The sequence below is a fragment of the Odocoileus virginianus genome, chromosome 29 (genome assembly GCF_023699985.2).
Source record: "Odocoileus virginianus isolate 20LAN1187 ecotype Illinois chromosome 29, Ovbor_1.2, whole genome shotgun sequence".
In the NCBI taxonomy this organism is placed as follows: domain Eukaryota; kingdom Metazoa; phylum Chordata; class Mammalia; order Artiodactyla; family Cervidae; genus Odocoileus; species Odocoileus virginianus.
In genome coordinates this window covers 18,100,667-18,120,615 of record NC_069702.1, presented here as the reverse complement: position 1 = coordinate 18,120,615, position 19,949 = coordinate 18,100,667, and the positions used below count along the sequence as shown (strand labels likewise).

Genomic DNA, 19,949 nt, shown 5'->3' with positions numbered 1-19,949 from the left:
GTGAAGGGAATCCTAAGTGTAGCAAGGGAGGGAGTACCCTTCCCAGGTTTAAATGACAGCGCCTTAGGCTGTGCAAGGAAAGGGGAGAAGTGAGAAATCTGAAAGAAAGTATGGAGACTGCTTGCTATGTCTTGTCTCCCCTCTCCCTCCCCCATCACTGCAGAAGCGAGCCTATCTTGGCTCTCCTGTTTTAGGCAAGAAAATGATGATCTTTTATTTCTTTCATTGAAGCCCCCTTCAATGTCTGCACAGAGCTTTGTTGTTACTAAATGACTTCAAACTCATCATCACATTTGACCCTAAAAAGAATGCATTTTACTGATGAGAAAGCTGAAGCACAGAAGACTAAATGAATTGTTCAGATTTATGTGCTGGAGTCAAAAGCCTTCAAATTCTACGTTATTGCTGAGGCAGGAGATAGATGAGCCCCAGGCTGAGCAGTTTCTCCCTTTATGGATAGAAACTCTGTAATAGCAGAAATTCCATAAAAACAGAACGATGGAGGAAGCTGGGCCCTGTCCAGATAAAACATGGAAGACCACGTACTCCTTATTCTCCAAGTTGAAGAGACCTCCCAGATCACACATGCGCAGAAAGGCTCTTTGGTGGTCAAAAAGGGAGGGGGCGTCACCTCATAGTAAGTGATAATCAACTACCCAGGAGCCTCTTCACTAGACTCCATAATTTGCTAAGAAATGAGCCTGCACACATGGTGTCCTGAGATATACCAAACACAGACTCAGGACCAGGCAAATCTAAATGATTGGCCAGAGGAAACCGGGAAGAAACGCCCCATAAAAGTAATTAAAACTGCCAGGAGGGTGCAACTCAGTGACTCTCTGAGCCTGCCTGTGTGTTCATCCACATCACTCTTTTCCTCCCAACAAACACTTGACTTGTTTCACCGCTTGCCTTCTTTGTGGGAATTATTTTCTGCAAAGCTGAGAAGCCAGGGTCTTGTCACTGAGGACGGCCTCCATCTCTGGCAGGGAACCAAAGCCCCTTTTCAAGCTGCTGCAGGCAGAGGTCACTCAAGAGCATAGCCATTTTACCATTCTGTTGTGGGACAATACTTCTTCCGTGAAAAAACAAACAAAACCCCCCAAAACAAAAGAAGCAAACCCAGTTCATGAAATTTGGTCATGAGCAACAGAAATCATTGGAGATTGTGGGCGCTCAGCTTTTGGGTCTCAATGGGTAGACAAAGTCCATCCTTAAACAAAGCTGCCTGCACTGGGACTTGTTGGGTAAACGTCGGTCTAATCGCTCAGGGTCCTTTAGGACCTGAGGAAATAAAAGGAGCGTTTAAGAGTTTTGCCTGAATGTACAGTGTTGAGTCAAAATAATCTTTGAGGATTTGGATTAAATAGGTGTTTGTTTCCAGCAAGGACTTCGTAAGGATTTTGGCAACTGTGTTTTTCTTGTTTTCATAAAATGGCAGACCAAACAGAGGTTTAATATTGAGAAGTCAAGCGCCTGGAATTTCTTTATTCATAACTTGAATTTTAGGACCGAGTCACATTTCTTTGCCCCTTCTTAGTGGGGGGGGGGGGGGGGAGGAGGGGAGGGTGGTGGTGTGGGTAGGTAGGGGGGTTGTGATACCCTCCTGGAGAGAGGTGCAAAGGCTGGATATTTACATTCTTTACCGGGGGATTCTCCTTCCTTCCGCTTCTAGTTTCCGCTACACCTTAGGCCCCGGCAGCCTCCGTGGCAGTATTTTCGATCAACCCTCTGAATTCAGTTTTTCCTGCCCTCCCCGTTTTTCCAGCTTGAAATAACACCCGAAAGAGGCTGCTGTGAGATTTTTGGTCTCATTCCGTGACGATCTGGAAATCCTGGGGAGCCTGATTTTCTCATCGATTACACAGTCTCAACATCCCTTCTCCCGCTTATTCTTAAAAAAGAGATCAGGTTTTTAAGAGGCGTGAACCGCAGGGAAGTCAATACCCCTCCAAGGTTGTTCGAAGGAGGGCCAGCCGGACGGCGGTGCGGGGACTGAATTCCCTGGCAGCGCGCGTCCGCGGGGTGAAGCCAGCGCGGGCCCGGCCGTTCTTCCGTGGTTTCTGTGCCTTGAGTGTGGGGGTGAAAGGAGAGGGGAGCTGTGGTCGGAATTTTGCCCCAGGAAGAGAGCGACCCTGGGCGGAAGGATTTCTGTGCCAGGGACGCGGCGGCTGAGCCAGGTGAGCGGTCGGAAAAAGCTTTCCCCTCCCGGGATGAGCTAGGTCTCTCCCCAGCCGCTCAGCAGAGGAGGGAGGGAATGGGGGGCCGGGGGAGAAGGAGGTGTGGGAAACCTGGAAGCGGAGGAACCGAGGCGTTTCTCTCTCCCCCGCCGAAAGCCCGGCCGAGAGGTCGTTTTATACCCAAACAGGACCTTCTCAAGCGTCCCGGACCCATCGGTAGTCCATTCTGGGCATGAGAAAAGGCTAACGTTTTGCAGATGAAAATTCTGCTCCCAAAGGGATCTCCGCTGAGAGTGCTGGGAGGCGGGGCTCAGCGAAGGCGGGAGGCCGCCCCGGGAGGCTGCGGCGCTTTCCGCGTGGATCCCGCCTGGAGGCTCCCCGTTGGGTGGCGGAGGAGGTGGGGCCAGGGCATGGCGCAGAAATAGGGACTCCCGGCGTCCGCGCGCAGCCTGCGGGCGGTGCAGTCCTCGGCTGGGCGCCAGGTCCGCGGCGGTGCGGTGCGGTGCGCCTCGGGATCCTCGCCCGGGAGGGCCTCCGTGAGTCACCGCTTGAGTTGTCGCAATCGCCACCCAGCGGAAATCGGACCCGGGGTGGAGCCCGTTCCCCGCCGCGCTCGCGTGTCTCCGCGCTCGCTCCCAGGTCTGCGCTCCAGGCGACGGCTTCGGCGGGGGGCCTGGGCCTCTGGCGCAGAGAGAGTTAATCGGCCGCGGCGAGGAGGAGCCCTAAGAGGAAGGAAGGAAATTGCTGTCCTTCTGAAAGTTTTTTTTTTTTTTTTTTTCCCCTTCCTCTCTTCTTTTTCCCCCCCGCAGAGGTGAGCGCCTGGAGGCGGCGGCGTTGACTCCTGGGAGCCGGGCTCCGAGCTGCTGCTCCTGGAGTTGCCTTCGGACTACCTGGAGACGGGGACGGCCATCGCGCTCGGACCTCCTCCGTGGAGCCCAGTCGGGGTGCGCCGAGCCATGGATGGCGCGGAGCTGGCCGGGCAGGTCCTTTACACCTGGCTGACTCTGGTGCTCGGCCTCATACTCCTGCCTTCGGCCTTTGGGGTGTCTTTGGGCATCTCTGAGATCTACATGAAGATCCTGGTGAAAACTTTAGAGGTGAGTCCGTGGAGGGATGCTGCGCCCCCTCCTCGGAGGGCTTTGGGGTGGGGGGAACCCGGGGCCATGGAGAACGAGGTTAGAACTGAGAGCCAAGGAGACCAGGAGGAAGGTCAGTGGTCTGGAGGGAGATGCGTTTCAGTTTATCCTCGGCTGTATCTTGGCGTCTCCCGCAGAGCTGGAGGGCTCCAGAGACCACTGGACCACCTTGTTGCTGTGGTTGGAGGTAGAACGACCCCACCCCCTGTTATTATGATGATGATTTTTACTCATCTCAATAACAACGCGACCGCCTTTTCTATCACCGGTATTTCTTTATGTTCTTTAAGTGAGCAGCCGCCACCTCATTCTCCTGAGTTTTTACAACCTCAGGTTTTTAGAGGTCCTTCTGTGGACTAAGGTTTCCCGTCCCGAAAGGCATCAAGTTTATGCTCAAGATAAGAAACGTATCGCTGGATGGTAGAAAGAAATCTGATTATATTTTAGGAGTCATGGAAATTTAATCTACCCAATGGCACTTGACATGTCATTGAAAATCCATGTTTTCTTTGACTTTAGCTCTCCCTACCCTCCTGTTTCTTAAATTTTGCCAAGAAAGGTGTTAGATGGGAGTGGCCCTGATGGAACAACTGTTACTTGCCCTTCATATAGGGTTTTATTAAGTCACAGAGGGTTCCCTGTGGACTCTCATCAGATGTAGGGAGAGCAAATGTTATCCCCCCTTTACAGGTAAGGACACTGAAACTCTGAGAAGTTCAGTGATTTGCTTGAATCAAGCAGTGGAGACAGGAATCTAACTGAAGAGAGGGCCTATAAGCGTAAAGGTTAATGGTGCAGACTCTGGGTACAGATTTGCTTTGACTTGGTACCAAAATCCCAGTTCTGCTTCTCAACAGGGAACTCACCTACTTATGCTTCATGTTCCTTATCTATAAAATAGTAGTAACAATAAGAACTACTTCCATTGGGTTGTTAAGTGAGTTAAAATATGTCAAGCACTTCGGATCGGTACATGTTTGCTGCTATTAAAAGAATAATATTATTGGGACTTGCCTGGTGGTCCAGTGGTTAAGACTACGCGCTTCCGCTGTAGGAGACGAGGGTTCTATCCCTGAGGATCTTACATGGCATGTTTCTTTAGCTGCTACAAAAGCTTCTAATGTGCCTACATGCCTGCTCAGTGGGGTCCAACTCTTTGTGACCCCATGGACTGTAGCCTGCCAGGCTCCTCTGTCCGTGTGGTTTCCCAGGCAAAAATACTGAGTGGGTTGCCATTTCCTCCTCCAGGGGATCTTCCTGACCTAGGGATCAAACCCGAGTCTTCTGTATCTCGGGTGGATTCTTTACAGTACCTCACACGGATTCTCATTTTTCTGCCCTTAATCTCTCTCTGTGCAGGGCTTGGCTTTATTTGCTCTTCTCCCTCAGCCAGGAGAGTGGCTTTCAGATACACATCTCTAATCTTTTATCTCCTACCTGGAGATTACCTGTCACCCACCAGCTAATCTGCAGATCTCTTCTACATACTCATCTGTTTTATCTCACATTTTTGTTGCACTCTGTGGTTGATTTCCTGTCTAGTCTTTAAAAGTTATATTTGACTGTTTATCAGCCCTCACGTTTTAAAAGTTCTGTGGTTTCTACTTGGGAGATATTTCCGTCTCGAACCTTCCTTGCTGACGTCACACTTTGGACATGGTCACAGTCTACTGTGAATTTCCTAGCTGCCTCTTGCCTTAGATCTTCTTAAGAATGCTCTGCCTGTAGCAGATGATTATCTTCAGCTGGTGTTCACTCTTAGAACTCTGAAATGACCAAACTGTTCTCCCATACAGTAATATCTTTTGGAATTGATACTGCAAGTGAGAACAGAGTAAATCTCACACTCTATCTTCTGGGTGCTGACTCTTGATTGCTTGCGCAAGTCAGGTACAGCTAAAGAGACGTCAAGGAGACTGGCCTTCTAGTCCCTGTAGCTTGCCTCCTCAGTAGTATCTGACTCTTTGTGACCTCATAGACTGTAGCCTGCCAGAGTCCTCTGTCCATGGGATTTTTCAAGCAAGAATACTGGAGTGGGTTGCTATTTCCTCCTCCAGGGGATCTTCCCAACTCAGGGATTGAACACGATTCTTGGATTCTTTATACCACTAGTCACTGGGGAAGCCCTCTCTAGTTGCTGTTGGCCTGGCAAATAACTTCTACACTTTGAAGAGATATCGCCAGCCCAGGATCTGACTTGCAGTGTGGCAGGGCCTCAAGTTTTAATTTTTGTCCTTCTAGCTTTGAAAAGGTTTTTAGAGATGTACTCCTTATTAGTAAACTCTCAAGAATGCCAGTTTTCTTTTTCTGTATTTGTGCCGGGTCTTTCTTGCAGCTGCTGGATCTTCATTGCAGTAGGCGGGCTCTTCTTCAGTTGCAGCATAGTTTTCTCTTATTGTGGAGGATGGACCCTCATGGGCGCCTGTTCGGTAGTTATGCACAGGCTTAGAATTAATTAAATTCTCCATTAATTTAGAGTTAATTAAATTCTTAGTTCCCCGACCAGGGATCAAACCTGAGGCCCCTGCATTGGATGGTGAATTTGAACCACTGGACCACCAGGGGAGTCCCACCAGATTTCTAATTTTAGTGGAAGATATACCAGTTAGCTTGGAAACCAGGTAGATGGCAGCATAAAGAACCATCCTCTTTGCTAAGACCAAAGTTTATTAGGTCAGACAGATGTTTGGCATATATGTAGTTAGAATGGGGATTCATTTTGTGAGCTATCTCTGATTTGGTGGTAGCTGCCTGGAGTTCCTGTGTTTGGGTTCAGCTGGGCGCCTCGGAAGAGCTATGATCCAGTAGCGAGGTTTGCTTTGGGCACAGGAGAGGGAGATGGTAACCCGGGGCTTTGTATTCTCCGACCAGAACAGCATTGTTGGAAGTTGACAGTTGCTCAGTCGTGTCTAGCTCTTTGTGATCCCAGGGACTGTAGCCCTCCAAGTTCCTCTGTCCATGGAAATCCCCGGGCAAGAACACTGGAGTGGGTAGCCATTCCCTTCTCCAGGGGATCTTCCTGACCCAGGTTTTGAACCTTGGTCTCCTGCAGTAAAGCTAGATCCTTTATTGCCTGAGCCATCAGGGCAGCCCAGGACTGTATTTGGTGTTTGAAAGACATTTGTTAGGTAGAGGTTGGTAGAGTGGATTGTCTTTCTGCCAACTATGGGAATAATTCCCTTAAAGATTGTGCTGCTTGTTTAATATTAAAACATTTTTGTATTTGGACAAATAAATACCCTACTCTTTGTTAAAGTCCGTTCAAGGTCCAGACCTTCTGTTACTCATTATTCCTTAGTATATTCTCAACTGACTTGGTAGTTTCTTTTACTTTCCAGTCCCAAGAATATATGGCTTCCCAGGTGGCCCTGTGGTAAAGAATCTGTCTGCCAATGCAGAAGACTTGAGAAGCTTGGGTTCGATTCCTTGGTTAGGAAGGTCCCCTGGAGTAGAAAATGGCAACCCACTCCAGTATTCTTGCCTGGAAAATTCCATGGAGAGAGGAGCCTGGCTGGCTATATATGTAGTTCTTGGGGTCCCGAAGAGTTGAACATAGCGATTGAGCACACACGCAGCCCCAAGAATATTTTTTGCACTCTTAAAAAAATATATGTTTATTTAATTTAATTAATTTAAAAAATATTTATTTGGCTGTGAGGGGTCTTAGCTGTGGCATGTGAGATCTTTGGTTTTTGTTGCAGCATGTGGGATCTTTTATTAATAGTTGCGCGCATGTGAACTCTTAGTTGCTGCATGTGGGATGTAGTTCCCCAACCAGAGATTGAGCTTAGGCCCCCTGCATTGGGAGCAAGCAGTCTTAGCCACTGGACCACCAGGGAAACCCCTCTTTGGACTGTTTAATTAGAATTGGATATTTCTCAGGTTTCCTTGGTTACAGTTTACATACCATTTTAAAAGGTTGTTTAGTTTTATACATTATATGTTTACTTTGATAAGTTTTCTTGACAATGGGTAGCTTTTTTGTGACCATAAACTCAAATTCTGGAAGTTGCAGAGTGAGGGGGTGATGTTCAGAATAGCTGACTATGAAAACAACTAATTGTCAACTAACTCAGCCAGCTGAGGACTCCTCTTAGTGCTCCAGTTCAGGTAATAATTATTTATTAAGTACCTGCTGAATGCTGCCTTCTGCATTGCTGAGCATCTTTATATGTATTCATAAGTCCTTGATATGGCAAGCTACTTGAAAAACAAGGCTTGAATTCTTTTTTTTTTTTTTTTTTAGGGCTTGAATTCTTAGAGTAAGTGAGTGATTCTCTAAACCAGTGATTTTCTTCACTTCTGTTTCTTTTTTTGTAGTGTTTATTTTTATTTATTTATATATTTGGCTGTGCCAGGTCTTAACTGTGGTATGCAAGCTCCCAGGTCCCCTCTATTGGGAGTGCAGAGTCAGCCGTTGGCCCACCAGAGAACTCCCTCTAAACCAGTGATTTTTCTAGGGCTATATAGTAATTTTTAGGAAGTAGATGTGTCAATATTATGACTTTATATTGGAGAAAGTTGTTTTAGGAGTGCAAACTATGAAAAGTAAAACTTCTGGCTGAGGGAATACATAGTATGTCTGCCTGGTAGGGTGTATTAATATATATTTAGATCTCTGGAAGAGAGTATGAGTTTTTTATGTTTATCAAACAGGAGCATGGATTAAAGACTGAATTATGCTGTTCTCAACCAGGAAGGGTTAATGATGCTTGTTATTCATTGGCCTAAGGACTGTTCTTTGTTGGCCTGAAGTTCACAATTAGAGGGAAATAAATAATAGAAAGAGAATGTAGGATTAATGGAGAAAAAGATACAGGGGAATGATACATAAATTACCAAATCTAACCAGATACTGCAAGCAATAGATAGATAAAAATAAATGTTAATGGACTTAATTTTCCCCTCAACTTTTGAAGCATAGGTTGGACACATGAACAGCTGCCTCCAAATTTCTGGCGTTGTAACCTTGGGCAGGTCATTCAACATCTCCACCTTACTTTCTCCCTGTGTATTTAGGAATATAGCTCACAGAGTTATTGTGCAGATTGAATGAGGAGAAGTGAATGAAAGCACTTAATATACATTAGGTGATCAAATTTTAGTGGAGTTTGGATCAGAACACTCATTGGTTGTATGTGTGTGTGTTTGCTCCTATGTAGCCAAGAATTAATCTACCTTCAGATCTGATGGGTCAGCACACACATATTCAGAGCAGACTACTCCTGCCTTGTATTTTAGTTACTATTTTTTCCCTTACCGTCTCCTCCATCCACTGATTATTTTTCTGTCTTTTAAAATAGGCAGGTCGATAATTTTCAGATGGTTAACACTTCTGTTATTATAACACTCAGATATTATCCTTTGGTGTTAGAAATACAGTAAATCTTCTAGAAGGCCATGACTGTTTATGACAGAGTGCGCTTAGTCGCTCAGTTGTGTCTGACTCTTTGTGACCCCACGGACTGTAGCTCACCAGGCTCCTGTGTCCATAGGGTTTTCCAAGCAAGAATGGTGGAGTGGGTTGCCATGCCCTCCTCCAGGGGATCTTTCCTACCCAGGGATCCAATCGAGGCTCCTGTATCTCCTGCATTGCAGGCGGATTCTTTACCCGCTGAGCCATTAAGTCATAGTAAAAGAAAACTACTAAAGCAATGTGCTTCTTAGTTAACTTAATTCCACAACACCTCTCTGGGATAGGGTGTGTGATTCCCACTGATAGACTGAGGAAAGAAGGTTCAGAGAGGTGAGTTGACTAGACAGTGGCATACAGCTGTCAGTGGTAGAATCAGCGTTTAACTTGAATCTAGACCCTAAGTTCTTACACTGCCAAGAGACCAGTTTATTTTGCTACAATTGTTGGTCAGCCATTGAGTAGGCCTAACCTTTTGAGGCTTTGTACAATTTTGTACATTTTTCCTTTTTCCTTTCCCTCTCCTTAGTCAATTCTTACATGTCTTTTGAGCATGGAAACTGAAAGTTGAATTGCCTAGCTGACCGTGCCATGTTTTTGCAAACTTTTGGCCCAAGCTTGAAAAATTAGGCTTGCCCATTTCTTTACTGTGAGTTGTGGATAGCTACTTATTTTCTTTCAAGAGGATTTTGAAATTAAGTGAAATGACAACCTGATGAAAAGTTGTCAGGACTTTCTTGGTGGTCCAGTGGCTAAGACTGCTTGCTCCCAATGCAGGGGGCCTAGGTTTGACCCCTGGTCAGAGAACTAGATTCCATGTGCCGCAACGAAGACCAGACACAGCTAAATAAATAAATAATCATTAAAAGCAAAGACAAAAAACGTGCTCGTCTTGAACACAGTAACTGTGTTTTGGAGGACAGACTTTGGAGCTAGCATTTCAGGGGAGGGTCTTTGTTCTAAAGCTCGTGTGATGACAGAACATGGAGTTCTTTGGAGCACATTATGCTGCTGGATCAGTGTACCCATATTAGTTTGTTGCCATAATAGAGTCCCATAAACTCGGTAGCTTAAACCATGGAAATTTATTCCCTCACAGTTCTGGAAGCTGGAAGTCCAAGATCAAGGTGTCAGGAGATTAGATTTCTTCTGAGGCCTCTCTCCTTGGCTTGTAGATGGTGCCATCTTGTAGGTAGTGACCTGAATGGTCTGTCTTGTGTATACGTGTCCCTAGCTCTCCCTGTTCTTATAAGGATACCAGTCATACTGGATTAGGGCTTCACCCTAAGGGCTTCTTTTTAACTTAGTCACCTCTTTAAAAACTCAGTTTTCAAATACAGCCACATTCTGAGGTACTGGGGGTTAGGGCTTTCACACATGAATTTTTGGGGGGAGGATAGGGGTATAGTTCAGCTCATAACAGCCATTCGATACCGATATTTTCCATCCTGTCAGCATGAACTGATTGTCCTAGTCTAAGGTAATTCCCACTTATATAATACTCAAATGTGCATGCTCACGTTAAAAAAAGAAAGGGCTCCAAGATGAGGATGAATGTTTATTTACAAAATTTTATCTTAATCATATCTTTAGTCTACTTATAACCAATAATAGGTACCAAGACTGTAAAGTGAAAAATTCTCCCCCAGTGGCTCAGCAGTTAAGAATCCGCCTGTTGTGCAGGAGATGTTGGAGACGTGGGTTCGATCTCCGGGTTGGGAAGAACCTGGAGGAGGGCATGGCAACCTACTCTAGGATTCTTACCTGGGAAATCCCATGGACAGAGGAGCTTGATGGGCTACAGTCTATGAGGTCACAAAGCATTGGGCATGACTGAGCCTGTGCGTGCGCAAACACTTGAAAATAAACCTTCACCTCTCCTGAGACAAGATGGGAGGCATAAAAGTCCGGGATTTGAGAATTCCTGCCTGGGATCAGCAAGGAGGAGAAAAGGACGCAACCAAATTAAGACTCTGAGCCTGTTATCATTTGTGACTTGCCACTTGAAGCCGGGAAGATTAGGCATCTATTTATAGGCTGTTTTCTGAGCACAAATGGCATGTTCCTACTTTGCTGTTTGGGCAGTGGCGCAGCGGTCCTGATACAGTCAGGTTATGTCCTGCTTCTTGACCTTCATGTGCATGTTTTAGGTTGTTTATTCTCTAGCACTTATTTTCTTATGTATTAAAAAAAATTAACAACAAAAAAACCCTTTTATCTTTCTGCTTAACACCTTCAAGCCCTGCAATAACTGAAGTGTGTTCTTTTGTTTGTTTGTATCTTGGGAGGGGCTTGTGCTGGGTCTTTGTTGAGTGCACAGGCTTCTCTTGTTGCCTGTGGGCCCAGTAGTTGCAGCGCTCGCGCTCTCTAGTTATGGCACGCAGGCAGAGTTACCCTGCAGCGTGTGGGATCTTAGTTCCCCAACCAGGGGTTGAGTCTCCTGCACTGGAAGGCGAACTCTTAACCACCAGACGACCAGGAAAGTCCCAATAACCGAGGGTTTTGCCTTGACATGCTTAATAAATCCTGTCTTTTTGCCCCTTCAAAGGTACTGAACTCTTAATTATAATTGTTACAGTGACCTTTACTTCTTGTTTTGCTCTTCTCCTACCTCCCCGAGTAAGTTTAGGCGCTGCTAGCTTCTAGAATTGTAATCATCTAGATGATATTTTAATCCTTTCTCAACCGAAGATGGTAGCCATTGGGTTTTGTGGAGTGCTGTCAAAAGAGTTCACTTGCCACTCTTGAACTGTGATGTTAATGGTAGATGATTTGGGCAATGTATAAAAAAAGTATAAAGAAGAAAAGAGCAAATCACACCTTGCAATTATTTCTGGGAGTTAATTTTTTCTGTTCTTAAATTCTCTCAAAACTGCGGTTTCTCTTAATCATAACGTTTTCTTTATCTTAGTAGATAAGTGACCTCATGGGCAGGTTTTTTTTTTTTTAACTTTGTTGGTTTTAAAAATTTTTGTTCATGTGTAGTTGCTTTACAATGTTGTGCTAGTTTCAAATGTATAGCATAGTGAGTCAGTTATACATATATATATATCTTTTTTCCCCCACTTTTTTTAGGTTCTTTTCCCAAATAGGCCATTTACAGAGTTTTGAGTAGAGTTCCCTGTGCCATACAGTAGGTCCTTGTTAGTTACTTATTTTAGGTAGAGTAGTGTGTATATTTCAACACCAGTCTCTTTAGTGATTTCATGGATTCCTTTCCAGCTTTCCAAGTCTCACAACAGTCCTTCTGCAAGCTTCTGTCTGATATAGGCAGTTAGACATCTTAGAGAATCTCATCCTTGAAAGCCTAATTTGTTATGAAAATAATATTCTTTGTGTCCTGTGTTTATGTCTTTACATGTATTAATCTCATTTAATCCTCATGGCAACCTTAGGGGATAGGAACTATTATCCTCCTTTTACCGATGAGGAAATTGAGGCCGAGAGGGATTAAGTGATTTTGCACCCAGACAGGGTTGATGCTATAGTCTGTGCTCTTGTCCTCCATTCTTTCTGACCTTTTCAAGGAGTAATTTACTGGATACCAGGTGTGTGTGAGAGTTTTAAAAAAGGTAAACATGATCTCTTCCTCATTTTTATTTGGGAATTATCGGTAACTAATATAAGAGTATACATGGGACTTGGAATGCTATTATATCAGAGATTCAGTGGGGTATCTCTTCAATTCAGATAGCATGAGGGCTTAATGGTTAATTTCATGTTATTTAAGCATGGTTTAAATATGTTGCATCCTGTCTGTGGCACATTTTACATTAATAACTTCTTGTTTTTTGAACAGTGGGCCACATTACGAATTGAAACAGGAGTTGCAAAGCAATCAATCCTTAAAAACTCAGCTTCTGTCGGTAAGTCTCCCTTTTCATTATGATGGTTAAAATATCCAAATTGGGTAGATATGTGCCTACCCAACTTGAACTTGAAATATACCCAAAATAGTGCATTTTATGGGCCTTGGATTGTTCATAATTCTGTCCTTTATGCAAAATAGCAGCCTTCTGAGTTCTGGATGACTTTTCACTGTAAAGGTAGTCATACCATGCTGGTTATCTATGTGTTCTTACAGGGCATTTCTAAAGGTATGCATTTAAAAGTGATTGCCCATGGTATTTAAATGGTCTTAAGAAAAAAAAGGGGGGCTAATTGGACCACCTGGGGTTAAGTTAAACCTATTTTTGAGATTTCATTAGCACCTTATTCTAACTTTGGTTCTCAAAGTATGTTCCTTAAAATATTATTTCCTGCTGAAAACTAATTAGTAATTCATGAAAAAAAAAAAACTCCTTTGTGATATAAGCTTGGGAGTCACCACGTGCTACAGATTCCTTTGGAGACTAATAATGTCTAGTAATAAAGGCTCAGAAAATTTCGGTGGTAGACACTCCCTTAGTTTTTGTTAGAAGTGAGTTTCTGCTTCTGTTTGTGTGTTTTTTCTTTGTCCCCAAAACTCTTTTCATGTGAGTTAAGAATTTTAAGAATTTTTTAAGACACAGGGTTCCTAGGGGAGTAGAATTCTGTGGGAGTGATGGCAATGAAATTAGGAAGAAATAAACCCTGGATTTAATTAAAAGAATTAGGCTGTGTGTGTTTTCCAAAAATAAATGTATAGAAACAATAGTGTGCCCACCTAATTTAGGGTTCAGCATGGTCAAAATGTCAAACACTTTACTAGATGGATTTTGTTTTCTGAAAGCTTGTCTAAGAGGAATTGTAGAAATATAGTACATTTTGGAAACAAAGATTTTGAATGAACATATCTGTGCATTTTTGTACAATTAGATTGCTATGTTCTACTGATTGAAGCAACTAGTGAGCGTTGTGTTGTCTATGTAAACACCAGAGGATTAGCACCGATAACATTTTTACCAAGGTTGGGTATTTCTGGCTATACTTCATCCTCTTTTTATTGCTGGATGCCCTCTCTGAGAGTGACTAAACAGCACAACTTTCTCTGAGCTGTAGCAGATCTACTAACTTTTTTTTCTGGGTTCTCTTAAATGTGTGTCCTGTGATTTAAGGAGAGAAGAAACTTTATTACTGATTTTTTGTTGCACTCCGTGAGACTTTGGGCTGTTGTTGACCTTGGATGAAGTTCTCTGGGACCCTGTAGATTGGGATGGTGGTGGCCCGTATCTTGGGCCATGAATTTTTAAAAGAGCACAAAGTATTTCAACTTGGTAGTTAAGAGGATTAAAGTCACTAGGTAAAGGTGTTTGCAGCATTGTTTTAGTTTAGTAAAATTTATTTATTTTTGGCTGTGTCAGGCCTTGGTTGCAGCACTTGGGCCTCTCTAGTTGAGGCACGCAGGCTTAGCTGCCCCAAGGCATGTGAGGTCTTAGCTCCTGGGCCAGCGTGTCCAACCCGAGTCCCCTGCATTGGAAGGCAGATTCTCAACCCCTAGGCCACCAGGGAAGTCTCTGTTTTAGTTTTTTCAGCCTAATGGAAATGACTATTTCCACTTGGATTTATTTATTTATTTTTGTCACGCTCTTGTCTTTTCTGTCTTTGGTCTTTGCCTGTTCCTTGGTACCTCCAGAAGACAGTGGAAATGAGCAGAAGGGGAAAATACACATCACAATGGTTGAGAGTCATGTGTTGACTCTTTTGATGTCATCAAACACTTTTGACTTCTACAAAATTTATCCTATTTCCTTGAGTGGCTGCTCTTCCTTTTCAGCCTGTGCAGTTGGCAATTGACTATTGCAGGGGCCAAGCATTTGTTGCCAGTGAGGTTGACACGGGATCCACGGGTGATTAAGACACGGTTCCTGTGGGGAGATGGGCATCCATGGCGATAAATGCTAAAATCGCTGCATAAGCGGAGGATGATGTGAGATCTCACGCAGGCTCTGCCGCGCGCTGCTAATCCCGTCTCTGTCAATCCCGCGGCTGTCCTTGGTGTGCCCCTCTCCTCCTGACTTCTGGCCTGCTTGGGTCGCCCGCTGGCAGGGTGTGTCCCCTGCTGGATGCGTTCTGGTGCTTGGAGTCAGCTGGGAGGTGATGTCTCAGCCCTACACCGAGGCAGAGGGTGATGAAACCTTCAGTGCTGTGTGTCTGGCTGCTGCAATCTCCTGCCTCCGGAGCGTCCCGCCTCTGTCCCGCGGCCAGCTGGGGCACAGGTCAGGGCTGAGCCAGCAGAGTTTAGGCGAGGGTCACTGGCAGGCCACGGGCCGGGGGTGCAGGTATGGTTTTGAGACGTGGTGCTGATGAAAGGTTTGGGGAACCGAGAGGAGGAGATGAGCTAAACAGGGATGAGAGTTATGTTTATTTTCTGCATCCAAAAATTCTCTCTGCCGCTCTTACTTGGTAAAGCACATTTTTGGAAACACTTTTCACGTCTCCCTCTCCAGTTAAACCCCTCATGTACTGTATTGGGTTGGCCAATAAAAAACCCCAAAAAAAGTTCTTTTGGGTTTTCTGTACCGACTTATGGAAAAACACAAATGAACTTTTTGGCCACCCCAGTATTTTTTCTTAGCCTTTATTGAATAAGCTGATTGAAAGCTGAACTTTGGGAAGTGTTATCTTTGTGCTTAAATACTTCATTGCCGTCCTTGACTGGACTCCACCGTGACTTTTATTAAAACACTGTCTTAACTCATTGAGCTTTAAATGTAATCATGAAGAGTCTCTTTAAGAAGCTCTATCATTGTACATTCCTCTTCTAGGTTAGGGTTAGTTAAAACAGTGGTGAATATAAATTTTTTCCTCCGTTCAAGTAACTATATTATAAAGGAAGCGTTCATCTTCAGTGGAGAGTACAGAGTTGCCCTCTAACCTAGTTTTTCTTCCCTGAGAGCTGATGTGCTAGAATGTAAAATAAGAAAAGAGTCTTGGTTTCTTTGCGTCAGCTGTGCTCTAGCCATAGGACAAATGCATCTCCTTGGAACCCTGGAATGTGATTTTTAACAACTTTTATTTTACTCTGTTGTAAATAGTGGAAGGGACCTTTGGACTGTAAGAAGCCTCTCGCCTCTTTCTCTGGGTATCTGATTTCCAGGACTTAGACTGTCAGACTTGAATGAGTCAGTAACTGTGATTGTCATTGAAATGAATGTCATTGATTATGTCATTTTCATGACTCAAGATAAATTCCACTGTAATTGCCTTATGGTGCTAGGACACCGTGATGATTACCAACTGAATGTTGACAGGTAGGAATTAAGGGCCTGCAATTGGCCTTGCCTGGGGAGTGAGTCACAAACAATACACACAGAGGCTGTGGCCCAGACCTGCTGGTGTTCCCTGATGCGTGTTGCTGGCCTGACTCAGCATCATCGTCAGTGGGGAAACACACTTGCCTCCTCCGGTCCTCCACCTTGCTCTGTTCTAGCAAGGATTTGGGGTCACGTGGCCTACTGTTAATTAAGCCCCTGGGCTAAATTTTTCTTCTGCCCTACATCTCTTGCCCCTCAGCACCCCCACTCCACTTCTCCCTCCTCCCAAACACACAAAGGAAAAAATGCTGTGGTTAAGCTTCTGATGTACCTGTTCAAGGAGAATTCAGCCCGACTAATGTCTCCCACATTAGGAATTCTTTTGTGAGAACTGACTAACCGTGTTGATACCAGTACAACATTGTTATTATTAGTAGTTGTTGCTGTTTCTTTGCTCCCGTTGTGTCCGACTGTATGTGACCCCATGGACTGTAACCCACCAGGCTCCTCTGTCCATAGGATTTCCCAGGCAAGAATACTGGAATGGGTTGCCATTTCATTCTCCAGGGGATCTTCCTGACCCAGGGATTGAACCCTGGTCTCCTGCCTGGCAGGTGGATTCTTTACCACTGAGCCACCTGGGAAGCCTGTGATTCCATTTATTTGAATCGACCAGGAGAGATGAATCCACACACACAGAATACAGACAGAGGCTGGGGTGGGGGGTCAGGAGCGACTGCTTCACGGGTTCAAGTCTCCCTTGGTGGGAATGAAAATGTTCTGGAACCAGACAGAGGGGCAGCTGCACGCTGTGAATGAGCTAAATACCACTGAATTAGACACTTGAAAATAGTGAATTTGGTGTTAGATGAATTTCACCTCAATTTTTTTTTTTCTTCTTGCCATGAGGCATGTGGGATTCTTTACCACTGAGCTATAATGACAAGTTAGTTTACCAACACTTTGGAGGACAGTTTGGCAATTTGTAGCAAAGTTGAAGACCTACTTATTACCCAATAACTCCTCAATTCCTGTGATATCAAACCTATCCGAACTCAGCATGTATGTGTTAGGAGACATGTTACGAGTGCATGGAAACGTGGAAATGTGGAGACGGCCCAGTTACTCCTGAGGAAGGAAGATTATGTAAGCTGCTTTATTTATACTATACAGCAATCAAAATAAATTAGCTGGATTTACATGAAGAAAACAAAATAGACAAATCTCAAACAATGTTGAGAGAAAATAAATACACAGTATAATAATATAATAATATTCATTTAAAATTGAGTACCTTAAACAGATACTATATATTTATGTAGATGCATGTTGATTAGTAATAAAATACTTACAGAAATGATGCATCAGCTAGAAGGAAGGTCAGATGGAGAGGTGGGCTTTAACTGTACCTATAATTTTTTCTTTAAAAAATAACTGAAGCGGATAGGCCAGTGGGTTTCTTTTCTTTGTTGAACTTGTATGTTTTGGCTAAATTTGTATTTTAAACATAAATGTTAAGAAAACCAATCAAATAAGTTATTAATATCAATAATCATTCAGCTAGAGTCTGTAGTCTGATGAATGGAATTTCATGTGACTAGAAAACAGACACCTATCTCAGAGGTGTGACTGATGGATTCAAGCTCCAAAATTCATCTCTAGTCAGTATGTCCTGTGCCTGGAATTTAAACTTAAACCTGTGGAACAGAGGCACTAGTAACTGAGTTAGAGCTGAGTTTCACAACCTTAGTACTACTGACATTTTGTCGTTATTCAGTCGCTCAGTCGTGTCCGACTGTTTGTGACCCCATGGACTACTGCCTACCAGGCTCCTCTGTCCATGGGATTCTCCAGGTAAGAATACTGGAGTGGGTTGCTATTTCTTCCTCCAGGGGATCTTCCCGACCCAGGAATTGAACCAGAGTCTCCTGCATTGTGGGCGGATTCTTTACCAACTGAGCCATCACGGAAGCCCCAAATGTACTCTGCCCTCTCTGACGCTGAGTCATTCTCTGTTACATGGAGCGGTCCTGCGTAGGGTTCCGGGTCTCTACTCACCAGGTGACCGTAACACACTGTTAATGTGACAACCAGCAGTGTCCCCAGATATTGCCCACTGTCCCCTGGGGGGCAAAATCCTCCTCTCTTCTCCCCCACCCCGCCTTCCACTTCTTTTAGTGAATAACATGTTAATCTATTGGTACCCACTCTCATTGGAATAATTTATTTAGTTTTCTAACCAGTAGCCCCTCGAAGGAGCAGAACTTGATTTCTCCAGTTTGTGGCGACTAGTTTGGGGGGATTCAAGGTAAGACATGAAATCCACAGGGTTAGCGGGGTCACTGGATGGTGGGAGAGGAGGTGGCAGTTTCTTTAAGGAAAGGAGAAGCGAGTGGAGGGAATCTTCCTTCAAAGTTCACCTCGTCATCTGATGAAAATAGACTTCCTCTTTTAGAGGAATCTTTACTGTTTCGCCTCTGAATGCAGATGACTATGCATGTAATTCTGGCCAACAGTGAGTAAGCGGGATGGAGTGGTTCTGGCAGGAAAGAGAAGACAGGACGTCAGAGGAGACTAATGGTCTTAACTGCGCGGTGAGGGATGGGTGGAAAAAGAGCAATTTGAGCCATAAGTCACAGAGAGGAAGGCTCCTAGCCTAAGAAACCAGTTTTTCCAGTATGTTTTAGCCCATAAAACATACTCTATTATTTCTCAAGATTGTTTTCCTTTTCATATAGCTGTAACAAAGTGGATGACTTGCCCTCTCCCTATTTTCCGTGAAATTAGTTTTTTTTTTAAATTTATTTTTTAAAAATTTATTTATTTTTTAAATGAAGGACAATTGCTTTACAGAATTTTCTTGTTTTCTGTCAAACATCAATAAGAATCAGCCATTAAAAAAAAAAAGTACCTAATCTAAGCAGATTTTTAATCTAATGACAACCCACTCCAGTTTCCTTGCCTGGGAAATCCCATGGATAAAGGAGCCTGTCAGGCTGCAGTCCATGGAATCACACAGTGGGACTGTGTTTTCCGGGTGGCTCAGTGGTTAAGAATCTGCCAGTGCAGGAGACACAGGTTTGACACAGGGGATCTTCCCTGGGTTGGAATGATCCCTTGCTGAAGGAAGTGGCAGCCCATTCCATTCTTCTTGCCTGGGAAATCCCATGGACAGAAGTACCTGGAAGGCTATAGTCCATGGGGTTGCAAAATAGTCAGAAAGAACTTAGTGACTAAACAAATCCGCAGCTGTTCGAAGTCTTGTTGGTGATTTCTCTCTCTTCATCTCAATTCCCTCAGTTGTTTTGAAGAGGGTATCTGCATTTCAGAATTATGAGATTTGAAAAAACTGGGTGTAAAGTAGACTCAAGGATTCTTTGAGAGGGAAAAGAATGTAGGCTCAGATGATAAGACAGTCAACTCAAGAGCACATCTCCTGTTTATTTAGAGTTCTCTTTACTGCTGGGAGGGGTGGACATCTCATTGGGGACTCATCAGATTTAAAATGCAGCTTGTCATTTTAGAAGCGTTCCTAAAACCAGCCTCCCCACCCACCACACCCCTTCTGGCCACTCTGCACCACAGAGAAAACCCTGATCAAAACTCCAAAGCTTTTCCATTCTGTTTCTGCCTTATAGATGAGAACCTGTCAATAATAATGATAATCACCACTTTATGTTAAACACTCACTCCGTTGTGCAAGCTTTATTTACATTGTTTATGTCAAGATAATGTCTTGTTAGGGCTTCCCATGTGACTCAGTGGTAAAAAGAACCCACCTTGCAAGGCAGAAGATGTGGGATCAATCCCTAGGTCAGGAAGATCCCCTGGAGAAGGAAATGGCAAACCCACTCTAGTATTTTTGCCTGGATAATACCATGGACAGAAGAGCCTGGAGCGCTACAGTCCATGAGGTTTCAAAAGAGTCAGACACGGCTTAGCAACTAAACAACAGCATTTTCTTAACCCTCATCTTATGGATGAGAAAACTATAGATGAAGAAGCTCAAGTAACTTGCTTCAGATCACGTCACTAGTCACAGGCA

At 44.1% G+C, this 19,949-nt stretch overlaps 1 protein-coding gene across 4 annotated transcripts in view; it reads left to right on the top strand.

The window, feature by feature from the left end:
* Window positions 1–1,619: 1,619 nt before the first annotated feature.
* Window positions 1,620–19,949, top strand: part of GPAT3 (glycerol-3-phosphate acyltransferase 3) — a 63,412-nt gene continuing 45,082 nt past the window's right edge. Inside the window, exons 1-3 of one of the 4 annotated variants that reach the window (XM_020892891.2) lie at window positions 1,620–2,180; window positions 2,990–3,277; window positions 12,529–12,595. In XM_020892891.2, the coding sequence (XP_020748550.1) occupies window positions 3,137–3,277; window positions 12,529–12,595 (208 nt within the window). In that variant the 5' untranslated portion in view covers window positions 1,620–2,180; window positions 2,990–3,136. Of the gene's footprint in view, window positions 2,181–2,729; window positions 2,820–2,989; window positions 3,278–11,843; window positions 12,302–12,528; window positions 12,596–19,949 lie in introns of those variants that run through there. The other 3 variants (XM_070458200.1, XM_020892895.2, XM_070458201.1) reach the window with 3 other exon arrangements.